General features: G+C 37.1%; 1 protein-coding gene across 1 annotated transcript in view; it reads right to left on the bottom strand.

Moving 5' to 3' along the window:
- Window positions 1-23,988, bottom strand: part of PREX2 (phosphatidylinositol-3,4,5-trisphosphate dependent Rac exchange factor 2) — a 173,962-nt gene that overhangs the window by 115,300 nt on the left and 34,674 nt on the right. The window contains exons 2-6 of the mRNA XM_033054999.2: window positions 12,942-13,013; window positions 12,747-12,869; window positions 10,741-10,845; window positions 7,897-7,998; window positions 6,036-6,197 (exon numbers count right to left, since the gene is read on the bottom strand). Coding sequence (XP_032910890.1) covers window positions 6,036-6,197; window positions 7,897-7,998; window positions 10,741-10,845; window positions 12,747-12,869; window positions 12,942-13,013 — 564 coding nt within the window. The remainder of the gene's footprint in view (window positions 1-6,035; window positions 6,198-7,896; window positions 7,999-10,740; window positions 10,846-12,746; window positions 12,870-12,941; window positions 13,014-23,988) is intronic.

The raw sequence follows: 23,988 nt of genomic DNA, 5'->3' as shown, positions 1-23,988 counted from the left end.
ATAGCTCCCACTGTCCTAAGGAGAATGCAGCCTGTTTACAGAGATAAGTGAGATTGCACAACCATCACACTGGAACACAGTCCAGGTCTCTAAGCAAAGCCACTTCAGGATCTGTACTAACAAACCACTCCTGCTTCCACTCAGGATCAAGTGATCAAACCAGGCAAAGATGGATGTCACCTGTAGCCACTACAACGTATTTCCCTTCCTAAGACAGCAGACAGCATCAGTACCAGCATGCTGATTTTACAGTTTTATTCAAAATCAAACACTGAAACTCTTCAAAAGCACACTCAGTGATGCATAAATTAGGGCTGCATGTAATGCTTGTTGACCATAATTACAGAAAAACAGGTCACTTTTTCCCATTCCATTTCATTGCTTTTGTGTATGAAAGAGAAAACAACATCTTATTCTGTGTTTCAAATTTGCTGGAATATTACTTACTTACGATTTGCATTTTAAAAGGTTGGATACTTTCTAAAAGGGTTTGTCTTTTTGGTTTGTTTTTACACAAAACTTCAACTTTGCAGAAAAATACTAGTTTTTTGTAAGGAAGCCAAAAAACACCAGCTTAAGGCTTCAGAATTGTACGAGAAGTTTCAGCTTTCTAAAACAGATGGGATTTTTTTCATAGAGAGGATTATAGAAAAAAAAAAGTTTTTCTTATTGAAGAATTTCATTTTCAGTATAGAAAAATGCAACTTTTTCCCAACAGTCCTAACAAGATCTGCTACTGTGCCAGCATCATGTCATAAAATAACACATTTAATACATGTTTTAAGGATATACAATTCAGGCTACCTGACATTTCAAATTGCCTCACCCGTGATTCCAGTTCAATGTGACAGTATGGCAGTGAGGGTTATCTGTCTCACATTATTACCCTTTGCTAATGTTATCCTCCTAATTTTCTTCCCTTTCTAAAATACACTGCTAGGTAATGAAAACAAGGTTCTAGAGATACCTTTTTCTCTCAGAGACATTTCATCCAAAGACTGAACAGTGTTACTGTCACTTCCCAGATACCTTCTGACAAGCTCACAACCCATGCTGGTGTGATCGTAGGTCAGTGAATTTTGTTAGTGCTGTTTTATTTGCTGAAGTCCAAGGGAATAAACAAACAGGATCAGAAGTCACATCTTGTTGCCCTACATAACACTGCTAGTGCAGAAAAATCCCCTGTCTATGCAATACTTAGGATCTGTCTGTTCCGAGACTTTGGGTGGGCATGGAACTGAAAAAGAGAAAAATGGAAGGGTGTATTATATGAAAGCACTGCTGTTTCTACATCTGGGGTGAGCACTGCTCTCCACCACATCCCTTAGAGATGAAAAACATGCCTGAGGAAGGATGAAGCAGAGAGCACACACAAGTGCTGTGATATTCAAAGGGCTGACAACCAAAACAAGTTTTCATGAAGTATGGAGCTGCAGCTTGAGACTTTCTGCTGCACAGCTAAAACTGAACTACACTACTTACAATATTTTTGGAACAAGTATTACAAAAATCTTCTGACCCTTAAATGTTTTCATTAAGCATTTGCCCTGAAACTTCCATAGGAATTTCCAATATGAGCAACTTGAACTTGAAAAGCAATTTGCTATTTTGAAGCTTTCATGGACATTTAAACTCAGTGCTTGTAAGAGGAGATGACAGAGTTGCTCAACCTGAATGTAAAATGACTACTACTATGCTATTCATGCTTCTGTATATTTAAAGTACCTGTAAGTAGAAATCATGGGCTACTTTCAGTGAAACCAGCATTTTTGTAATCTGTCAGTTTGAAAATGCCATGTATTGTAGAAACAATCCCATTTCAATCATCTTCCAACAACCATATAAATGATTCAGCTGGGGGAAAAACAACCTGCAAAGCAGACTTAGACTGTGAATCTGGACTAGTTTTGCCTCCATCTGTCCTACTGGGTCACTAAGGACTGTGCAGCAATCCCCCTCTCTGGGTAGCAACCTGATCAAATACTCCGTGCCTTCTGAGGATAGCTGGTATGGAAATTAAAAGCCTATAAAATTTTGGAGCCTGCAGGTTGTTTAGCTTAATTGGTTTCTGAAAACCTTTGGTTGTCAGTCAGACACCTATGATTCTAACTAAGGAAACAGCTCAGGCAAGAGGTCTGAAATGTGGGCTACCATGACCATATCAAAAAATAAAAACACTTGAAGGAGAGAGACGATAAGCAAGAAATTTGAAACAAAACCTCCCTCATCCTCATTTAATTAAATATCCCTCTTTGACATTAAAAGATTACATCTATTATCCTGAGACAAAAAGCAGCATGGGTTGGTATTTTTGGTTACAAAAAAAATCTGTATATTCTGGACAAATTTCTGTCAAGCAGAGAGGTTTGTCTGTACTGAGTCAGCGACAAGTACACTAATAGTGATAAAAGTCAGAAATTACAGACTAATACTAACTTACTCTTCTGTACTCACACATGAACATAGGGCACAAATAAAGTGTGGAAAAGCTAGAATTTCCAGAGCTTAAGACAGAAATCTCTGGTAAAATATTACTTGATGATATGTTGGAATGCAAAGGAACAGAATACCCCATGCTTCTGTCACTCAGTTGGCTTATGACTCAGATTGTGTTGTTCAGCCTGCAGCAAATGCAACAATTTTTTATTTTCTCCTCTTACTGAAACATCCACACAAATTTTACTGAAAGACTCATTCGGCTGCTAAGCCATCCTCCAGCTGAGACAGCCACCTACACAAGTTCTGAATTCAGGCCAATAAATTAAACCACTTAGGAAATTAAGTGAGAAAGTCATTATATTCAAAATCATCTTTCTTGAAACAGATGTTCCATTTTTTCCATGAATCTGTATTTTTGTCATGATAAACACAAGCTTCATTTTATGACACTTAAGTATGGGAATTCAAGTCATGCTTTGATCAGATTCTAAAAATAGTCTCTATTTTTTTCCCTTCCCTTCTAGTTGGGGCCAAGCAATGTGCTAAGCATTTCCTTCTGGAAGGAAATCTCCAACAAGTTTGCCTCTTTATTTTTAGCATTGCAGAAAACCAGATGTTTATTTAATTAAATCCACTCTCAAACATTGCATTCAGGAACTTATGTTTTTGTAGTTGTTGTTGGGAATCCTTCAAAATACTGTTAGCTCATATACATGCTCTGGCATTCTTATCATTTCAAGGACTAACCTTATACTACGTCTGAAAAAGGTGCACATATTAAGATCAAGGCAATTTTGCCAGATTATGCACCCTGTGGTTGCCATATGATATCAAACCAAATCAACTAAAATACAATAAATACCACATAACTCTACTGGAAATGTCCTATTTTGAGACAATGGGACTCTTCAAGAGTCCAGGTGAAATCCTCAAATGAAACCTAGGAAAAGGGGAGGTGGGGGAAAAAAAATTTTAAAAATCCCCAAAACAAAACCACCAAGATTGGTAGGAAATCACTTTGTTACAGAGTAGAGAATACATTCTGAGTACAGAGAGAATAAATCCATTTCAAAGGTTTATGTCCATATTGTTACCATTCCTTCTTTATTGTTACCTTTGCTCATTAACACATTTCCAAAAGCAACCATATTTCCTACCAGATGCTTTACCAAGAGTTCAAAAGGAACTTGATGCAGGAAAGTGGATTCCCTTTTCAGGTTTGAGAACAGTAAGTTCTTAACCAACTTATATGACTAATAATGCATTGAGTTAATAATAATGTAACGTTATACTTGAGTGTGTTCATTAAGAAGGATTTGACAAATATCTATGACTCAGACACTGGGAGCAAGCAGAAGAATTTTAATCACTGTAGCACAGTAGAAAATTTAATTGAAAAGTTTAAAATAATAGAAGGAATAAAGTGGTGATAGGCAATAGGATTATTTAGCAAATTTCCTTGCCATTAAGTATTCAGCACTTAATTTGCTATTACTTCTACCATGAGGTTATCACACAAACACTTCCAATGCATTTAAATGTTCAGATACACTAACCTTCCCAAGTTACTGCTGATGACAGCAACTTCAAGCTAATTACAATAAGAAACACATTTTCACCTAGCCTAAAGAATCAGCTGTTAAGTGATATCAACTAGACCTCCTCTCTATCAGAACATTTAGAATTTTACCTTATATTAGTCCTTTCTTTTCAAAATCCTACAAGCAATACAATTGGACTTAATTTATTTCAGAGAGAGGGTTATAAATGAATGCAGAAATTTTTGTCTGAATATGGACAGCAATTATATCACTTTTCTCCTTGCTAAAATTCCTTCTCATGATGCACAGTGAATTTTAGTGGTATTTCATAGTGACCCTCATGCACCAAAACCATTACAGTGCACTGAGCTCCAGCATGAGATGACTGGCCAGAAATAGAAAAGCATTTCTTGAAAATGCTGCTACACAAGGAAAAAAATACCTGGAGTGAAACTTTCAAATCACATAATGCACTGAGAAAACATGAAGAATTTTGATTAAAGTAAAATTTGTTTCTTAATCCACATTTAGAATGAACCAGATCTTCCTACACTACTCAATTAACAACAAATCAAAGGTTTGCAAAAGTCCACTGATCAGGAGATCTTGTGTGGCACACACAAGAAATAATTATGTGGTGTCAGGGATAGTATTTAGGGGGATCTTTGTTCAGATCAGTGCTCCTTTCAGATAATGGCTTGTTCTGCTGAATCCTTCTGGATGACAGAGGAAACCTAAACCCACTACTGCAGAACCAGAGCACATCTTTAGGCATAACAAAGTTTAAGAAACAGCAGGTCCAATAAAATCAGGAGGTGTAGGGAGGGAACAGAGCCATGTAGAAACTATTCCTTATTTCTTCTTTTTTTACCACAAATATCTACTTAAAAGCTGTCTATTCTAGTCAATGTTCTTATTATTATTTGTCAGACTTCATGGGGAACTCTCTCAGTTAAAGTTCAGACAGGTCTGCCTTAAGGCTTTCTTTGCTTCAGTGTCCCATCAGTGTCCCATCCACATCCCTAACCCTTTCTTTCCTTGGCACCAAAGAAGGAAATTTCCCACTATACAGACTGAGATCCTTCAGTGCCAGACTAACATGCAACAAGCACATTTTTCTTGCTACATCTCCCAGTCTGCAAGTCTTCCACAAACCTTAAAGAGATAAAACCTCTCCCTCTAGTTCTTAAGCAGCTTTCTCAGAAAGAGAGGTAGCATATTTGAGCAAAATATTCAAAAAAGCAAAGAACTACTTTCATGTTGAAATCTGCCTCTTAAAAAAACCTTTTTGTTTATTAAACTCAGTTTTGAATATGGTTACATTGTTTGCTGTATATTTACTCTATTAAAACTTCATTTGTGCTTGCCTTCCACCCCAGTGCAGTCAGCTCAGAACATGTCAATAAAAAACATCCAAGGCCATTTAAAGATATACTCTTATCTGCACCTGTCTTTCCATATGAACTAATTATAGTGCTCAGAATAATTCAGAAGTAAGATTTTGGTGGTACAACTACTTGACCTTGTTGTTTTCTTGGGTTGGTGCGTAAGACTCTCAGAACCAGACCTATGGTTACCTCACAAAACTTGACTGGAGCACTAAAGTCCATTTGCAAACCATTAAAAAGCCCCACAAATCTCAGATTCCATTGAATGTGTTTAAATTAATTTAGCTCAGCCGATATTAAGAGACTACCAAAAAGCTGACAAAAACTTACAGACTCAATGCTTAACCAATAATAAACAATAAACAAACTTTTTTCCAACCAATGTGCAGCATTTAAATCAGGATTTGTAGATGTATCTGTGTGCACAGATACATGTTAATACAAATGCTAAATAACTATCCTTCCTTAAAGTCTGCTATTTCATATAGCATTGCTCAGTCATAGACAACTTAATTCACAGAGTAGATCTCAAAAGCTCTGATTTCACAGAACTGTGGACTTCACAGAACCTCAGGATCACAAAAACAGTGCAACAATACTTGCTGAAAGCTGTTATTCCCTCCTCAACATAGAAAGCAACAAATCTTAATGACAGTAATGACAGTACCTCCCATCCTTCAACATGAGACTGCCATTCTTCCAAAAATTCTAATTTTTCCATTTGTCTCTTGGCCTCATTTATGTTGGAACAGACAGCTTTCATGGCCTGGAGAGCTTCCATTAGAGCTGCATAGTCACTGTGCTTCCTTGGAGTCCGCTTCAGTAATTCCTATTTAGACATAGAAAAAGAGGGGAAAAAAGGAAAAAAAAAATAAAAGGAAAAAAGAAACCAGTCTTTGATCTCTAAAGGTCCATTACAGGAGACTTAAGCCAAACCAGCATACAAAAAGTAGCCAGTCTTCCCTTTTACTAAGCAGAAAAGCAGTAACCCTTCTTAAACTGTGTTCCAGTAGAACATTAAAAATCCAGGGTAACTAATTATTAACAATAAATAATCATCATGATTCAGGAAGAGGTTTGCATTTCTTTCTCCTCCAAAAATGTTTCTTCTTTTTGCTACTTTCTCCTCCAAGAACGTTTCTTCGTATTGAGCTTTGGGGTTTGGGTTTGTTTGTTTTTTATTCTGCAGGATACAACTGTTCAAGAGCAAGGATAACAATTCTGCTTAAAAAAACAGTAGATCGCTCATGTCAAAATTAACACCTGCCTTTCCTGCAGCACAGGGCAGAAAACACATTCCTTTAGCTCTACACTATTCTGTGCAATGCAGCAAAGCACTGAACAATAGCTTAGGTGACTCACTGATTTCAGACAGTGCTGGCAGCCCTGCTGATAAACAAAAGTGCAGTCACCAGCATTTGTTTGAGATTTCCCATCTCAAACTACCAACTACCCATTTACAGCTGGGCTGACTGAGAACAGCCTTCAGCAAGGCCCAAACCCTGCTGCCACCACACCCTGTATTTAAATTTTCTTGATATATTCCTTTCATTGCTCTAGAGTAATTCATTAGTCACTTTTCCCTGTTTTATCTGTATGCCTTTCAAAAATAGAATAGAAAAATAATTCCAAAATAGACCAAGGCAACTACAAAGCCACAGCTATCTTGGATGACTCACACTTCATTGTAATGGTTTTTATTTTTAATTTGTTTTAAAAACTTTAATTCTAACCTGTTTCTTTTTAGATTTTTTTATGTCCTATGCCTCACAACTGGCAATCTTGCAGATCAAAACTCACATATGCATTGTGTCCAATAATGATTTTTCAGGTAGCTTTTAGAGTAGTATCTGCTCTGGTTTTCCTCTCAGATTTTGGAACAATAAGGAATACAAGATCCTAATTTGTTAAGCAATGATTTGCATAAAATACTTACTTTTTTTTTCCTAACATGGTATATTACAAATTCAGAGGTTTGAATATCTAAGGTTCATCACCACATTAACATTTTTCATTGATTCAAGCCATCACAATATGATAAGAATAAACATACAATTGTACATAAAACCATTTACAGTACCTTATTGTTACTCCATAGTTTTTCTTGTGAAAAAAATCCATTAATATTTTTCATTTTCAGTTTGTTGATGGTAAATTAGCATGATCAAAGTATTCACCAACAGACTCTGCTATCCCAAGCATTTTAAGCAACGGTGTGATTAAATCCAGCTGAAATTAGACTCATTAAACTCTCCCAAATGGCTCACTTCTGTCCAACAATGGAGAGGCAACCTTACAACTACAAGCAGAACAGAGCTAATCATCTCCATCCAGGCAAGCTCCTCAGTTCTTTTAATACTGATGTCAGAAGACTTGCTACCAGCTTTAATGAGAGCAAGCCTGGGTCCAATATCTTAATAAAGAGATAATTCACTGCGAAGAAAGATTGTTCCTGGATTTCAGAAACATGCTTAGCAACCAGTTTTATACAGGAAGTATAAAGTCCTTAATAAAAATCTTGTAAGTACCTTCAAAAGAAGGGGATACTTGCATATTCTCTGTATTGGTGTCACTAGATATCCCTCCAGGGGTACATCTGTATTCTTGCGTCCGCCAAGGAGCATGCAATTCTGGAGTGGGAACAGGTTCACAAATCATTGAAAAATCCCAAGAAAATTACCAGAAATAAAGACAAGGGCATAGGCATGCAGCACTGTTTGCCTAAAGTATAAACTGTGTAAATATATATATATACACACATACACATATATATAAGCAGTGAGATTTGCATGACTGTCAAAAGTACAGGCTTGAACACATGCACAGGCTATCACACATGACAAGGAAGACACAAAGGCAGAATGCCTAAGTACCTTCTTCATCCAGTCTGATGAAGAGAACTTTTTCTTAAAGTTTGAAACGAAAAGACAGTAAACAAAATGCTCAAAATGTGCTTTCAGACTTCCACAAACAAAAATAAAAATAGTTCAGGGTGACCAGTACAGCCGTTGTTTTTAAAAAGTGTTTGCAGTATTAAGTAGTATCAAAGATGGTTTGAATGTTTGAACATGACCATCCTAATACACACCTCAAATAAAACATGGTCCGTTTTCATGCTTATATATTTAAATTTGATGTGCAATAAATAAAATATCCTTAAGTCCTGGGCAAAAGGCTGTTAAAAAGTTCCAACAAGACATCTGATTATGAAAGCAGAGAGTAAATTAAACATTGGGTGGAAGGACCCAATAAAAGCAGCTGAGAGAGAGAAAAGAATAAGGGCTTTTGGGGATAAGAAAACACACAAAGGACATCACAGCAAATATTTGGAATTGTGGGAACTGCAGTGTAAGTACATAAAGACCTAAAGTTATGATGACAATTATTTTATGGAGAGATCAGAAGGCATTGTGATGCAATGGTATGAGATAATCCTCAGTTTCAAAGAACAAGTTGTCTAAACTGAGAACACTAAACAAAAGCAGCTTAAGACAGCCAGATGAGATGTCGACAGACCCCAGATCTGGATGCAGACACATTGCTGATGGAACAGAGGCTGCACAACTGGGTGGCCACCCAACACACATATTCTACAACCAGTGCTGCTATGGGGATCTCCACACCCACCCTTAAGTCTCTGCTTTGCACTCATGCTTAACCAGCTTCTGTCTTATCCTAAAGGATCTCACCTAACCTGCCAACACAAAAGCTTTACTGATAGAGACCAAGTAAGATAATGGCAATGCAGACTATAGTTATTATAACATCTGCCTCTATACTCAAAGGAACTTTTGAGCTCCCAGTTATTTATAGATAACCACAACTCTAATCACCTGAACCCTTTGGTGTGCCCAGAAGGCTCTGACTGTGCTTTCAAATCATACAGTCAGATATCCTGTTCGCTAGGTTAGACTGCTGCCACTTAATCCTACAGACATGCCCAAATCTATGAGGAACCTAAAGCAGATGAGAAAGCCCTGTGCACATGCCCCGGAGCACGTAACACTGACACATCATGAACTGCCACAATGGCACATTTGGCTTCCTTTGTCACAAAACAAGCTCTTTGCAATCTTTCTTCAGAGTATTTTGCTTTTTTGCCTCTGCAGTCAGAATTCACCCTTTCTTCTTTAGTCTGGCCGTGCTGTTCCCAATACAAGAACCACCTACATGAAGCTCCTCAGTCTGGGACAAGGTGAAGGATACTGTGTCAACCACCGAGGAAAAGTAGGACAACATTGAAGCAGTTTTTAACTGTGAATAACCATTTCTGTATAAGAGATTCTTAGTTAAAAGGCAGATGGTGCCTCATGTCACACAGCATCTCCCACAATAAGGAAATTCCCACACTGCTCATTAACTTGGCTGTAAGTAAGTGCAGCTGGAGAGTCAGATCTGGCATTTTTCAGAGCATTAGTGAGCTGCAATAGGACTTCACCAAGAACTCTGTCAACAGCAGTACTGAATCCCTACCGCATGCTGAAAGTAATTAATAAAATTAAATAAGAATTGTGATACTGTCAGCATTGGCAGAAACTTTTTTTTCCCCTCAAACACATCTGTGATGCTTTGCTGATAGGGTCATTTGCTCTCGACTCCCAAAACACAGTGATCAAATCTGATCACTCCAAAATTTAATAGCATATCCATGGATACCACCTCAGGTATTTAAGTTCCAATACAGTAGGCTATGCATTTCAATCCTGACCTTTTGACCACAGGACACCATGGAGGAAGCACAAAAATCATTCCACACTGAATCTTTCTTTTAAGAACTCAAATCAACTATTAGTAAACTGAATATTTACATGGAAATTGGTTTTGCTGGAAAAACCATGAGGACTATCACACTTAACATTTTCAAACTCCTCCTTACTTGTCCTATAAAGTGAAATACTACTTGTGGAGCTGTTTCTTTCAACCTTAGATTAAGTCAGTGTCTAAGATTAGAATGGCTACTCCATGATCCAAAACAAAAGATTTTTCTGTCAGCAACAGCACTGGCTGCAGTACCAGAACGTGGACCTCCCCTTCAGAAGTTCTGCTGAGTCCTTCAGCTCCTTTCTATAACTCCTTTCCCTATCCCTCCCTGTCTCTTTTATCCTATTCCTTATCCTTTCTAGAGATTCACACCCTTGTCTCCTGGCCAGCATGTTCAAGGCACACTGCCTAATGCTGTATTATCCATAGATCCAAGCGCAGCAGTGAAATTATTATTTAGCCACTCCCTCCTTTGGAAACATCACCCCCAGCTAAAACTGTCTGCTAACCACTTGAAGGTGTGTTTGTTACGTGGTGGAGAGGACAGTCCTAACAATTCACTGGCCCATCAAAAAATATGAAGCTAGAACACCAGTTCAAAGTTTATTTACCAAAAGAAACGTCCGCACTGTTCTTATTTTGTTCAGGTCAAGAAGAACTTTCTGTGCCTTCTCGTGGTTACTACAGTATTCATCATAGATACGGAATTTCTCTTTCTGCAGGAACAAAGACAGACATTGTTTTTCACTTGTCATTTTGATTTTTTTTAATTAATAAAACATGGAATCAACACTTTGCAAAGCTGAATAGCTAATACGGCCTTCATTCTAGAAAGTCAGCTCTTCTTCATACATTTATTATTTGAGGTCTAGACTCAAATTATGAACAGTCTGGGAGCACCACTTAGGAATTTCAAACACAGATTCATAGAAAACAAGGCTGAAAGGGATCTCAAGGACCATCTGGGTCCAACCTTTCTTGGCAAAAGCATGGTCTAGACAAGATGGCCCAGAACCCTGTCCAGTGGAATCCTTAATGTGTCCAATGTTGATGAATTCATCACTTCCCTGGGGAGATTATTCCAATGGCTGATTGTTCTCATGGTGGAAAATTTTTCTCTGGTGTCCAGCTGGAATTTCCCCAGGAGAAACTTGTACCATTACCCCTCATACTACCCATGTGATTCTGTAAAATGGGAGTCTCCATCTTTGCAGCCAACTTTTGAATACTGGAACATAGTGATAAAGCCTCATTTAAGCCTTCTTTTCTCAAGTCTGAACCAATCCAGTTCTCTCAGGCAGCCACATGGCACACTTACCATATTCATTCTTGTGGGTCTTCCCTTAAACCTGTCCAGACTGTCCACATCTCTTGCATAGCAGGGACCACAACTGAACACAGAATTCCAGCTGTGACCTAACAAGCTCTGAGCAGACAATGGTAATGATTTCTTTATCTCTGCTGGTGATGCCCTTGCTGTTGCACTGCTGCAACCCAGCTTGCTCTTGGCTTTATTTTTTTTGTCACAGCAGCACACTGCTCACTCATACTGGGATGGTGATTCACCAGGACACTGAGGTCCCTTTCCACAGAGCTGACTCCCAGCTAGGTAGATCCCAGCCTGTGCTGCACCCCTGGATTGTGTTTTCCCAAGTGCAACACCTTACATTTGTCTTTGTTGAAATTCATAAGGTTTAGCTGAAATATTTCAAAGCTTGAACTACCACAAGCACACAGGATAAAAACATACATGAAGAAAATGCAAAATGAGTGGTTAATTTGTGGACATCATTATCCAATTTATCTGCAAACACTTGTTTGCAAATATGATCCATTTTTCAGAAGAGTTAAAAACTGATGTTACTCAATTTTTGTAAATTGTTTCCACTAACCATTAACAGACTTCTTCTGCCATAATGAATAATTAAAGACTTAGCAAACAAATGGTACTCTAACCAGAGATAACAATGAAACCTGGACTTTTTGTTAGGTCTACAACTGAAAGTAAACTAATTTGTCCTCATTTTGCAAAGCTCTGTAACAGTAACATCCTTTTATTGCTCCAACAGGAAAAAAATTACTCCTAGAAACCAATTACTACAGGATACAAACACACTTGTGGAGGTACTGCAGTTGTTGGAAATAAAATGTCTTCACAATCCAGAATCATGGAGGTACTTCATCCAGTATATACAATTCTTTACTCAATATTCACATTTTTGCATAACTGGAATAAAAATACAAGTATTGCTTTCATTGTTGCATGTAACCTTATACCTCCATCTAATACATAGGAACAGCTTTGCCCAAGTTGCAGGGCTCAGTTTGTCAGCCTGAGCTGATCTGGTGAATATAAAAATGATGAAACAACAGAAGTTTGTTGACTTCTTCACTGTCCTCCTATCAGTTTTTTCTATTTTTTTTTTTTTTTTTTTTTTTTTTTTTTTTGGGGCAGGGGCTGACATGAAAATAATCAAGAGATGAACTTCAAAATACCTATCACTACAGAACCAAATCATATTTAGGCTTCATGACACTTATCATCATGACTGTAATTAACAGAGGCAAAGAATAAAAGAAAAACATGGAAAAAAGGTTGAAATAAAAGATAGCATACATAATTCAGAAAGCAGGTTCCAACTTCATGCTGTGCATTAGGTTCTGGCTGTAAACAATCCTCCACAAGGGACAGGAAGTTTTTGTGAACTGCAAGAATATCTTCAATATTTGAAAACAACATCTGCAAAAGAATAAAACATACATAAGTGAAACATCAGATACAAAACAAGAACAATGCAATTAGGAGACCAACCTTAACTGTTTCTTCTGTGACATTTTTATCCACTTTGGCTGCAGCACATTGGATCATTCGGTGAAGAAAAGCCTGCATGAAACAAGACAAATAAGGAAAAAGTTATTTCAGGAAGACTTGAACAACTTCTGGCATGTTATGCTTTAATTTGTTTCCCAAACTGGATATAGAGCCACATCAGAATATTATTCAGAATCTAAAACAAGAACTTTATTTATAAATCATTTAGTAGTCCTGATAGAAAAACCTATCTACATAGTGTTAAAAAAGAGTAAAATATTAATGAATCTGAGGAACTGAACATTCTCTGAGGTACCACTTCCATCCTGCACTCACAATCAAGCAAGAGGAAAGTGTATTTTCAAAATCTCACTCTATTGCTTTACAAATTGAGCACAAGACAAGCTGAAATAAGCTGCTAATTTCCAAATGAAACTAATCAGGAGATACTATTATGTCATCCAACTTTTACCATAGCAACCAAAAGTTAGATTTCAGACATATTAATTATCAAACTTATTGTAAAGTAAATTGCCTTAAACAACAGTCAGCTGCACCTGGTTTTGCTTAACGAAAACTCTTCCTTCCTCCCTCCCCAAGGATCTAATCCCCAGTGATCAAATGAGAAGTTAATAATACCACCAATGAAATAACAAAATTGTAAGTTTTCTTTTATTTCACATTAAAGAACTGGTCACAAAAACTAGATGTGAAGAGTAAGTAATTCCTAAATAAATATCCCAAGTACAAAGAACAGAATTAATTTTTATTAATTCATTACAAAGATATTGGTAGATTTAAAAATATCTACACTGTAGACTAAAATCTTATGTTGATAATTCTTCACACAGACATGCATTTTCTTCAGTCATTAAAACCTGGCACCACAAGTGCACAAATGTCATGTCTTTCATAAGCATTTAGCTCTGAGCCACTGTGCATTGTACACTGTACATGAGCTCATCTAAATTCTGGAGTGGTGCAAATTCCATAAAAGAGGCAATAAATAACTGTGGAAAGATAGCAGTCACAGCAACCCTCTTTGCCCTCTGCTGGGACTTCAGCATTTTCATTCCCAAGCAATGCTCCTTTCTCTGCTGAAGAGGACTATGTAACTGGCATTACACATTCTTATTACTGAAGAGTCAAATCTAGTTATCCAGGACATAATGTGAATTAAGTTTGGAATGCTGCCAGCAGACTGTATGTTTCCTATCACTCTCTACAACGATGTAGATTTTCTACTTCATTAAGCCCGTCTTTTTCCTGACTATTTGTGCTTTCTTTTAAATGTTTTACTGGTGCTAAAAAATGCCATTAACTCATTTGCAGCAGTTAACTGATGGTGGACGACAGCCCTTTACATCATTTCTTGCTAAGAATATCCCCAGAGGTGATGGCAAATTTACTGCGTGCGTTACCTGTACAAACAATCCCACAAAGAGTGAAAGCCTGCACAACTCTCAGTTAAATTTTGGAAGTTTTCACTAAACCATGCAACACCATTAAACATGCTGTAGAATCAAAGAAGAAAAAAGAATCATAAAAGCTACGTCTGAAACTCACATCTATTTTTAGTGTCTGTGATTTCTCTCTGTTCACATTATTTCCCCACAGACCAAACACACTGCTCATCTCCACTTATGTTATCTCAAAAGACCTTGATTTCCTGTAACTGTGAAGGAAGGTGAACATTAAGTTGGCTGATGGTGAAACTAAGAAGGAACTGAGGGCTGAGGCATTAGTTATTCCCAAGTGATTCAAGACACTACATGGGAGTCATGAGGTCAAGAAGAGAATATATCAGCTGCAATAAACAGTTGTCCAAGCAGCACTGTCCCAGACATCACATCTGCAGAGGTTATCAGAAAATAAATCAAGGAAAATCCAAACTTTTGCAGAACCCAGACACAAATCACTAATTAAGGTAGGGAGGCCTGGGACAACTTCAGTCCCTTCCTGCAACTTCTTGTAAGCTCCTGTAATATTTTGCTGTACTCATTCTGCAGGGGTAGTGCAGTCATGAGTTTTTTCCCTAAGATTTGCCACCTGTTCACAGTATCATGGAATAATAAAATGGCCTATGAGTTGGAAGGGACCTTAAAAACCATCCAGCCCCAATCCCTCTGCCAGGGACACCTTCCACTAGAACAGCTTGCTCAGCATTCCATTGTTCTATCACTGCAGATTTGCTTCCTGAAAAAAATTCATAATGCTGTGTCTCAAAAATCAATGCATGTGACCATTTTAGATATTCAACCACTTACATGAAGTTTTAAAAACTGCACATATTTCAAAATAATTGGAATAATTTCACAGTAGTGTTAAGATAATTCAGGGGAGTCCAGGTAGGGATGTATGTGTTTACCTCCAAGGCTGATCCCTGGCAGACTTCACACATTGTGGAGTGAATAGTGCACAGCATTGATAAAACCCAGGTTTCCAGAACATAAATCCCCTTATCAACTCCCTTCCTGGAGCAGACTCCCCACACATAACACCTCTGCACTAGTACTTTGCTGGGGAGAATGGACAGCCATCATCAGGCAGGAGGAAGGAGAAGTAATTGCTTTTTCAGTGTAAAATAACCTCAATCCAGCACTGCAACTATGAAAAGACTAATGTATCTGAACTTATATATCACACACATCTCAGAGAGGGCTGACTACTCAAAAAATCTCCAGAATTATTTAAGCATCGACCAAGAACAATCATGAGCATTTCTGCAAAAATTAGTAAACAGAGAAAAAAACAGGTAATTGGAAGATACAACTGTAAGGAGGAATCTAGCACAGAAATTACAGACTTTAAAAGGAAAATACATAAAGATGGACAGAAACTACTCAGGAGCTGTCAGCTCTTCAGTTAATGGGAAAAAATTATATAAGCTTTTGAAAACATACTGCATAAACTCTAATTAACCACAGAAAAACTACATATGTACATATATAAAAGTAGAATGGACATCTCAGCCAATTTACAATTCACTGAAGAAATGGACACAGAAAAACAAAAAATAAAATTAAAACAAACCAAGACGTCAGGAACTCCTCTGAAATAGCACTGAGTTCCTTCAAAAACTTTTACCAATACTTCAAGTATGAGACTCCAAGTCCACACTCATTACTGAATACTACACATGAAGGAGCAATGCAACTACAAATTGCAAGGAAACAATAGAATGGATCATTCTCCTGGACTGACCAATCAATCAATTGTTCATACATGATTCCCATGTTTACAAAAAAGCAAAAAACCAACAAAAATCACCAAAATTAAAAATCAGTTCTTTAAACAATTTCATCAAACACACGTCAGTAAGTCATGACTCACCTGTGCTTACTGGAGTATACATTACACCTAGCTGAGGTTACTTCAGTATTCATCTACATTACTGTAGAAGTTTCATTGCACTACATCAAACACAGAGAATAACAAATATCTGTTAACTCCAAGATCCCAGAGAAATGTCACCTAGGCATGGATCCTCAACCTTCTCCAAGCTTTTCAAGTGGATTCCAGAGTTTCCCTTAGCTTCCTTTCAGTTCTTAATTTTCTCAAATAACAGCAAAGACATATGGTAAAAACGGAATGTAATTCTCTAGATTTTCACCTTGTGCCACCAGCATTCTATATACCTTGCTTTAGGATAGGGATTCAACCCTGCAGCACAGCAATCAGCAATTCCTGGCACTCTTTGCCAGCTGGACTATTGATCATTTCTCTTTTAAGAGATCTCCTCACATTTCAGAGCAGCAACTTGGCTGGGTACCACAAAGAGCAGTCTACATTTCAAAGACCAGATGAAAGGCAAATATAAAGGAGGATGTTACCCACATAAAAAAAAACAACACCCAGTTTTGTTTGTCAGTTTTTAAAACTGTTTATGGAAAACTCTGTCACTAGGAATATTCTTGATTTGCTCAGAGTGCCACAACTCCTGCCTCCACAAAGCTTGGCATTCAAATTACAAACCTAAACTTTCTCAAGCATCCTTCTGGAAATTTCATTAACACAAAACGGCATCTGCATGATCAGTGTATATCTGCTTTGGAGAAGAAATGCTCCAAAATGCTGATTAAGCTCTAAATATGGAGAGCCACATATTAAGAAATCTTATCTTTACAAGTCTTTACAAGATCTTTAAAAGTCTGACAAACTTGCAGACCAAAACATGGGGTTCCTACTAAGTCCTTTGGAATAGGGGAGCAACTACATAAGAAATATATAAGATAACAGTTTAGTGGTAAAGTTCCCTGACTCCATTCAGGTCCTATTAGGAACATAAAAATGCCTCTATTTTTGGTTGTGACTCAGAGCCCCTGTACCATGGTGGTATAGAGAAGAATAATTCACCTCTACCTTTGAGAAATGAGGTAAAGAATCATTTGGAGATGATCCCATGCTAATAATAGCAATATTACCTGCAAATTGTACATACTTTCTGTACTAGTCCCTGTTCTAATTATTTTACCATTTACCTGACATTGCAGTAAAACCATAAAGGAAGTAACAGGCATGAGCATGAAAAATAAATCATAAAACACTGACAATCCAAATTCAAAGAATTATAAAACAATTCGTTCATTATGACAAATAAACACTAATGTTTTTGCCTGTCTGCTGATCAGCTGCCATTTTGTGAAGCAGCATTTTTTTACAGAGAACACACACTGGGTTCCTGTTATGGGGATTTTGACTTCTGGTCTTATCAAAATAAGAGTTGCATTGTTTGTTGTTTGGTGGGGCTTTTTTTCTTGATGGTTGCTCTGTGTGTTATTGAAAAAAAAATCAAAACAAAAACCTACCACTGCTACAGATAGCACAAGGAGTTGCCAACAGCACAAATGACTTCTCTGACATCTGGAATGAAATCAGGGAAAACAAAGAAGTCTGCCTGCAGAAGACTCCCAGGGCACAAAGAGTTTTTGCCTTCTTTACAGATAAAAAGTCCAGAAATTATGTCAGAGCTCCTGGATCACAAAAGATACATAATTGTCTTTCTGAAAGTAACAATCCTACTTAGGATTAAACCTATAAATAAATATTGGGTTTTATCTGGGGAAAAAAAAAAAATTTAAAAAGAATTTTTACATAGTTATTGATTTTTCCCCTCAGAATTCTTTTAACAGTGTTTCTATCCTTAAATCTACACTGTCATAAACAAAACCAAGGTGGACTGCAAAATACATATCTATTTTTAATAAGGCAATTTCCTGCACATTTTTCCTTTAGAAAAACTAGTTTAGGTGAAGTGCCCAACCTATCATAAAGCCTTCTGAATAAAGCTAGCTAGCTGTTATGAACATTAAAAATTAATACAATTTTATTTTGCACAGTGTCAAAGACAAAATCCTATAAAGGGACCCACTATAAGGAAATGTTTATATTTTTATACAACCTTGTTGTGTCTATGATAATAATTTCATCTTCATAAATTTAGAAATATAAATATTAAATACTTGCAGTTTCTCTCTTTACATTCTTAGTTTAACTACAGGCACCTGGATGGTGGAATATATTTTGGTCTTTTCACAATATTCCAAATGCTCCTAGAGAGGACATGAGGATCTACACTTGGGAAGAAAATTGCTCCCTATCATAGCTGGCTAGCCTGTTGTAGCTAACTCAGTTCACAGACATCGAGGTAATATTTAGCACAGCAGTTTTGCACACTATAATTAATGCACATCGAATTCCAAGTCCCACAAGAAAACACCAAGCCAGTTTTGTTGAAGCACTTTTGTTTGATTTTGCTGCAAGGAGGAAAAACACAAAAATCAATAGAGAAGACTCCAGCAGCAGCAGCAGCTGTGGCAAACACTGTGTTCCGACCCTCCTCTTCCCATTAACCTGTGCCAGCAGCAGTGGCAGTAGCTGCTCAGGCTGGCTTCTGCTGCTGAACAAAAGACTCTTCTTCTCTCTCCAGTGATTCACCAGCTGAGGCACCACCTGTTTCTCCCATCTTGCCTTCAGGACTGGATGAATCACAACCAGCAGCGAGAGCATCAGCCAAGGTCAGATAGATTCTTTCTCCCTGCTGTACCTAGAGCTACTTTAAAAGTTGGCTTCATATTCTAAGGCCTGTAAGTACAGAGGGAATAGATGGACAACATCTGCAGTATTTTCCATTCTGTAGATAACAACCTACCAAACAATCCATTTCTCCATTCTAAGGGGCATCACTCTGAAAGAGCATCCCTGACTTCTTTCCCTAAAGTAAACATGAATTCATAAGTACACACACACATACAGAAATTACTGCTTTGAAAAAATAGATATCTTCATAATCTTCTCATACATGATTAATACGATTACACGGTTTGGGATAATCTTGAACCATTCTCTATCATGTTTTTTTTTTTGTCTCTATCATATCAGAAAACTTCAAAGAGTAGAGAAAAAAAATCCTTTCCTCGTCCTCTTCTGTATCTCAATCACCTTTTCTGCATTTTGTGGTCACTGATGATATTTTTCAACTTTTTATTGGACATCTTGTTCTTTCCTTCATGCTCTGTAAGACTTTTAAGTCAGTTCTCTCCTTTAACAAGGAAGTGCCCCCTAAACTCATGTTCCCCACCTCTAAAATCACCTGAGCTTTCACTTTTGATCCCTTCCTTCCTTTCAGCTCCATTGCCGATGAAAGAAAAAGATTTATAGTTGAAGTCCAGTTGCACACAGCCAGGCAGGATGTCCGATGTCTCCACCCTCTTCCTTGCACTGAAGCCATTCTCAAAAAGATTTAGTACAACCTTTTCCTGGCCCTGTTCAGAAGACATCTATTCCTTTTCTTCCCAGATGTCTCTGTCACTAAAATAAGGATCTCTAGTACCCTTATTTTGGAAATCTGCTCTTACAAGGACTAGCTATGCTCTTGATGAAGATTGGTCGATGAGTAATGATGGAGGCACCCACACGCTCACAGTTGAGATAATTCCAAATCACACCAATCCAGAAGCTGGATGGTTCACATAGGCTGCTGTGATCTGATGCCACATATAGAAAACTTTTAGAATAGCACCTAAATTTTTCCTTAATTAAAATACAGCTTAACCAGAGCTTCAGTAAATAGTAATATAATGGCAAAAGTGATGTATCCCCACCTGCAAGATAAGCAGATGGCAGTTCATCTAATATTTTTGGCAAATATTTTATGTAACATGGGTTGCTGCTAGCCAAGCCTTTATCCCATTAAAAATACAAACAGGTTACATTCCAATCTCAGCATCACCAAGAGAGGTTCTGGAAGGCAAAAAAATAGATTGGCCTGACCCCCGTGAATTTCTGAACAGTCTGCTGGGATTGCAACAAACTGACCAAACAAGAGGCATCCAGATCAATAAACAAAATACTTCCAGTATGCCAAGAATCCTCTTAATTACATTTTGAAGGTTTTTTTGAAGGAAAAGATACCCTGTATTAAAAAACATTCTCATGTATGTGGAATTCCCTGTGGCAATGCATCATATGGTCCTGTTGGTGTATGCCATGAAGTGAATAATGTACTGCTAATCACACAACTAATCTTCTATCACCCAAGCTGAAATGGAAAAGAAATCACATCTACCATTACAGCTTACCTCTCATAAAAATCAGCTGTTTCCTGAATTTATAGAACACTAGGTTCTTGTTAGGAATTCTCAGTGAATTCAGCTGTGTCCACTACAGCAAACCCAAACAAGAATCTAGGAAACCTCAGAGCAAGTGTACATCTGGAAGACACAGTATGTTCCCATTACATTGCAATCACAATGAAAAGAATTCATGTGTTTGAAATCTTTATACTTCACACTACAGTTTCTGCTTCTTTTATGCAAACATATCTCATTCTGTTTAATTTGGGAAAAAACGATTGTATTTTTATTCAATTTTTACTTGCAAAATTAGAGCTTTCCTAAACTTTTTTTTTTTTAAGTAGGAGAAGACCTATTAGGAAGAATTCAACATTCCCAGAATATTTTTGAGACAACTCTAATTCTACACATCAAATTTTATTTCTTTAAGCAAATCAGTAATTTCAGGAAGTGCAAAAGATGAGAAATACATGAGAGGACAGGATAAGAAACACATTTGTCACAAATGACCCCACCAAAATAATTATTTAGATTTCCGGATCCCATTTGAGAAATAATAGCTTAAAATATAAAAAATATTACAAGAAAGACATTCTCTGTACACCTCCTATATCCTTAAATCCATTAACATATTTGAAGACAATTGTGACTTTTCTGACTCAAAAATACCCATCAGAAATAAGGAAGCCATGATCTTCATCACTTATAAGGACAAAACCTTTAATAACATATCACATCTCCACATTCAGAAATTAAATTTAAGTATTAATTCCTATTGTATCTGAATAATAAGAGAAGAAAGTTGACTCAGCACCAATGAAAACAAATTATTTGGTTCTTCATGATTAATGCAGCTTGTTAGAAAAACAGAGAAACAAACCAACATTCTTACCTATAAACTGAGAAAACTCAATAATATTTACAGACAGTCATAATGGAAGCCCTTTCTACATGCTCAGTTTTCAAATAACACTTTTTTCCTAATACTGGAATGCACAGTCCTTAATTATTAATTTCTTTAATGTTTAATATGGTTAGATGCTAATTAGGAATTAAAATGCTTGAGAGATCTGCAATTTTTATTTTCAGAGTTGCATAAATAAAATATACTCTCAAACACTACTCAGTGCAAATTCTGACTGCCATTTGGACTTGCACACTTGTGCCAAGAAAAACACAAATGAAGGGAGAATATGAAACAGCAGTTTTCTTACACAATTTCAATTCTTTGCAAAGCTTGCAGGGAAGCTGTAGTGAATACAGAACTTCTATAGAGTGCCTGTTCCTGATCACAGAAAAAAAGCCAAAACATTCCATTTAAGTTCTTCCCCAATCAGTAGAAATCAGAATGCTTTCCTACATGAGGAAACATGTCTTGGATAATTCCTATTGCTTGCCATTTAAACAGGTCCACATTTAAATAGACTTGTATGCCATGATCATCTAATAAACAATGCAGTATAAGTATTAAATGTTTTTCAGTTTGAACCAGAACTCTTCTTTTTTACACAAATACTAAAATAAGTAAAGGGGAAAACTACCGGTTTCTGAAAATTAGATGCCAATGTTAATTGTCTTAGTTCATTCCAATAAGAAAACAATAATACAAAAATTTAAATTATTTTACAAACAGCTTCACACAAACAAAAGGTCTCATGAATTTCCATCTGCCTATATGGTTTTGAGCCAATTTCCATGAAAAAGCAATAATTAATATTTTTCGGTCTGTATCTGATTCATGGGATGCTTCAACTGTGCAAACTCAAATCATAGTTCATCTTTCACATCTTTCATTTTTTCATTGGTTTGATAACTATTAAAAAGAGTAGATGACAAAAAATTAGCTCTCTTTTTCCTTTATGCTATACATAAAGCAAACATCTACACATCTACTTCTGTACATCCACTGTACATTAATTATACCACAGGATATTTACATGCTAATCACCATTTACATCCATCAAAGAGCTTCCATGTCTTGAAGGATACAATGATTACAAAGTAGATGATTTTAGAAAACTAAATGAAGCATCTTCATATCCAGAATAGAGCTGTAGGTGTAAAGCCACACCATTTGAAGTTATCCACATTAGCTGGATTGTCTCACGGTCAAATAAATTCCTAATTTCAAGAAATATGGACCAGGATTCTACATGCATACTAGGGAGAAATAACCCCTTACTCATTCATTCACAGGCTAGCCTCCTCTCGCTGGTTCTTTCTTTTCTCTTTATGCTATTCAAGCACAGGCTCTTTTTTTTGTCTTATGTAGGTCTATGGCCTGTCTTTGGCTTTGATGAGTTCCCAGCACAATTGCACAACACACTGCCCTGTCTGTGAAGCATGTGTTCCTCAGCAGCACAGACTGCATGGCTGTTCTTGCCCTTTTCATTCATTTTTACAGGGAAACAGAAAACAAAACCTGATTATAATATCATTTTCTTTGCCATCTTAATGAAATTTTTTGTTCAAATGCCGGGACCCTGAAATGACACAGTTTATTATTACCTTTTCCTGAAATAACAGTCTCATTCTTTTAGGCTGTAATCAAAAGCTTTAAAGCATGCTCTGGTTGAAACAGAGAGAAGTAGGGATTTTTTAGATATTGAACCTCTAAAATCAGTACAAGGAAACTGTCACTCCCCATCAGTCCATGGGGACAGTCTGAAGGGTCACTATTTAAATTAAGAGAAGGATATTCAGCTGTCACAGCATCATGCAAATCATCCTCCTCACCAAACCACCTGCATTATAACTGCAGACAAGCACAAACAGAGCACATTGGTGGCAGATGCCATCTGTAAATACTCAACCAGAGTTTGACAGCACTGAATACTGCTCATTCCAGGACACAGTGCTGCTTACCAAAACACCCACGTTGATTCCACAGACTGAAGTCTCATTAAGTCTTTCCACATAAGGTTACATAAGGATATGGAACATTTTTTAATTAATAATTTTTACTTCATTCATGAATTTGCTGTGAGCAACCCACTTTCAGCTCCTATTCTCCAAAGTAAAAAAAAAAAAAAAAAGAATTGTCTAAACCATTCAAAGCTCCAGATTTCTAAGAACAACATAAACAACCCAAGGGAACAATGGTGTTAGTAGGACCAGGAAATCAAGAAACCAAAAATAGATGGAAAACAATATTTGAGACTGCCTTCCATAGTTCTGGATCTTACAGTCTGTGCTTCCTCTGGATGAGGAAACCTGCAGGTTTTCCTTGTTTCCATAATAGACCACTACAATTTGCCATACCGGGGCCAGCAGACAGTGAGCCATGCAGAAGCTCATCTGTTGGGCAATAATAAAAGCTACTGTGATCACAGACTCATTTCTTGACTACAAGGTGCTGCTACTGCACTAGAAAGCCTGATTTACCCCTTTTAAGGAGCAGGTTTTGGGTGGCACCACTTAGGGATGGCACAACTCATCTGAGCCATGGGACTGTATGTATGTATTGGTAGGGA

This window comes from Catharus ustulatus, chromosome 1 (assembly GCF_009819885.2).
Source record: "Catharus ustulatus isolate bCatUst1 chromosome 1, bCatUst1.pri.v2, whole genome shotgun sequence".
Lineage (NCBI taxonomy): Eukaryota > Metazoa > Chordata > Aves > Passeriformes > Turdidae > Catharus > Catharus ustulatus.
The sequence above is the reverse complement of the archived record's forward strand: the minus strand, read 5'-3'. Positions and strand labels throughout refer to the sequence as shown.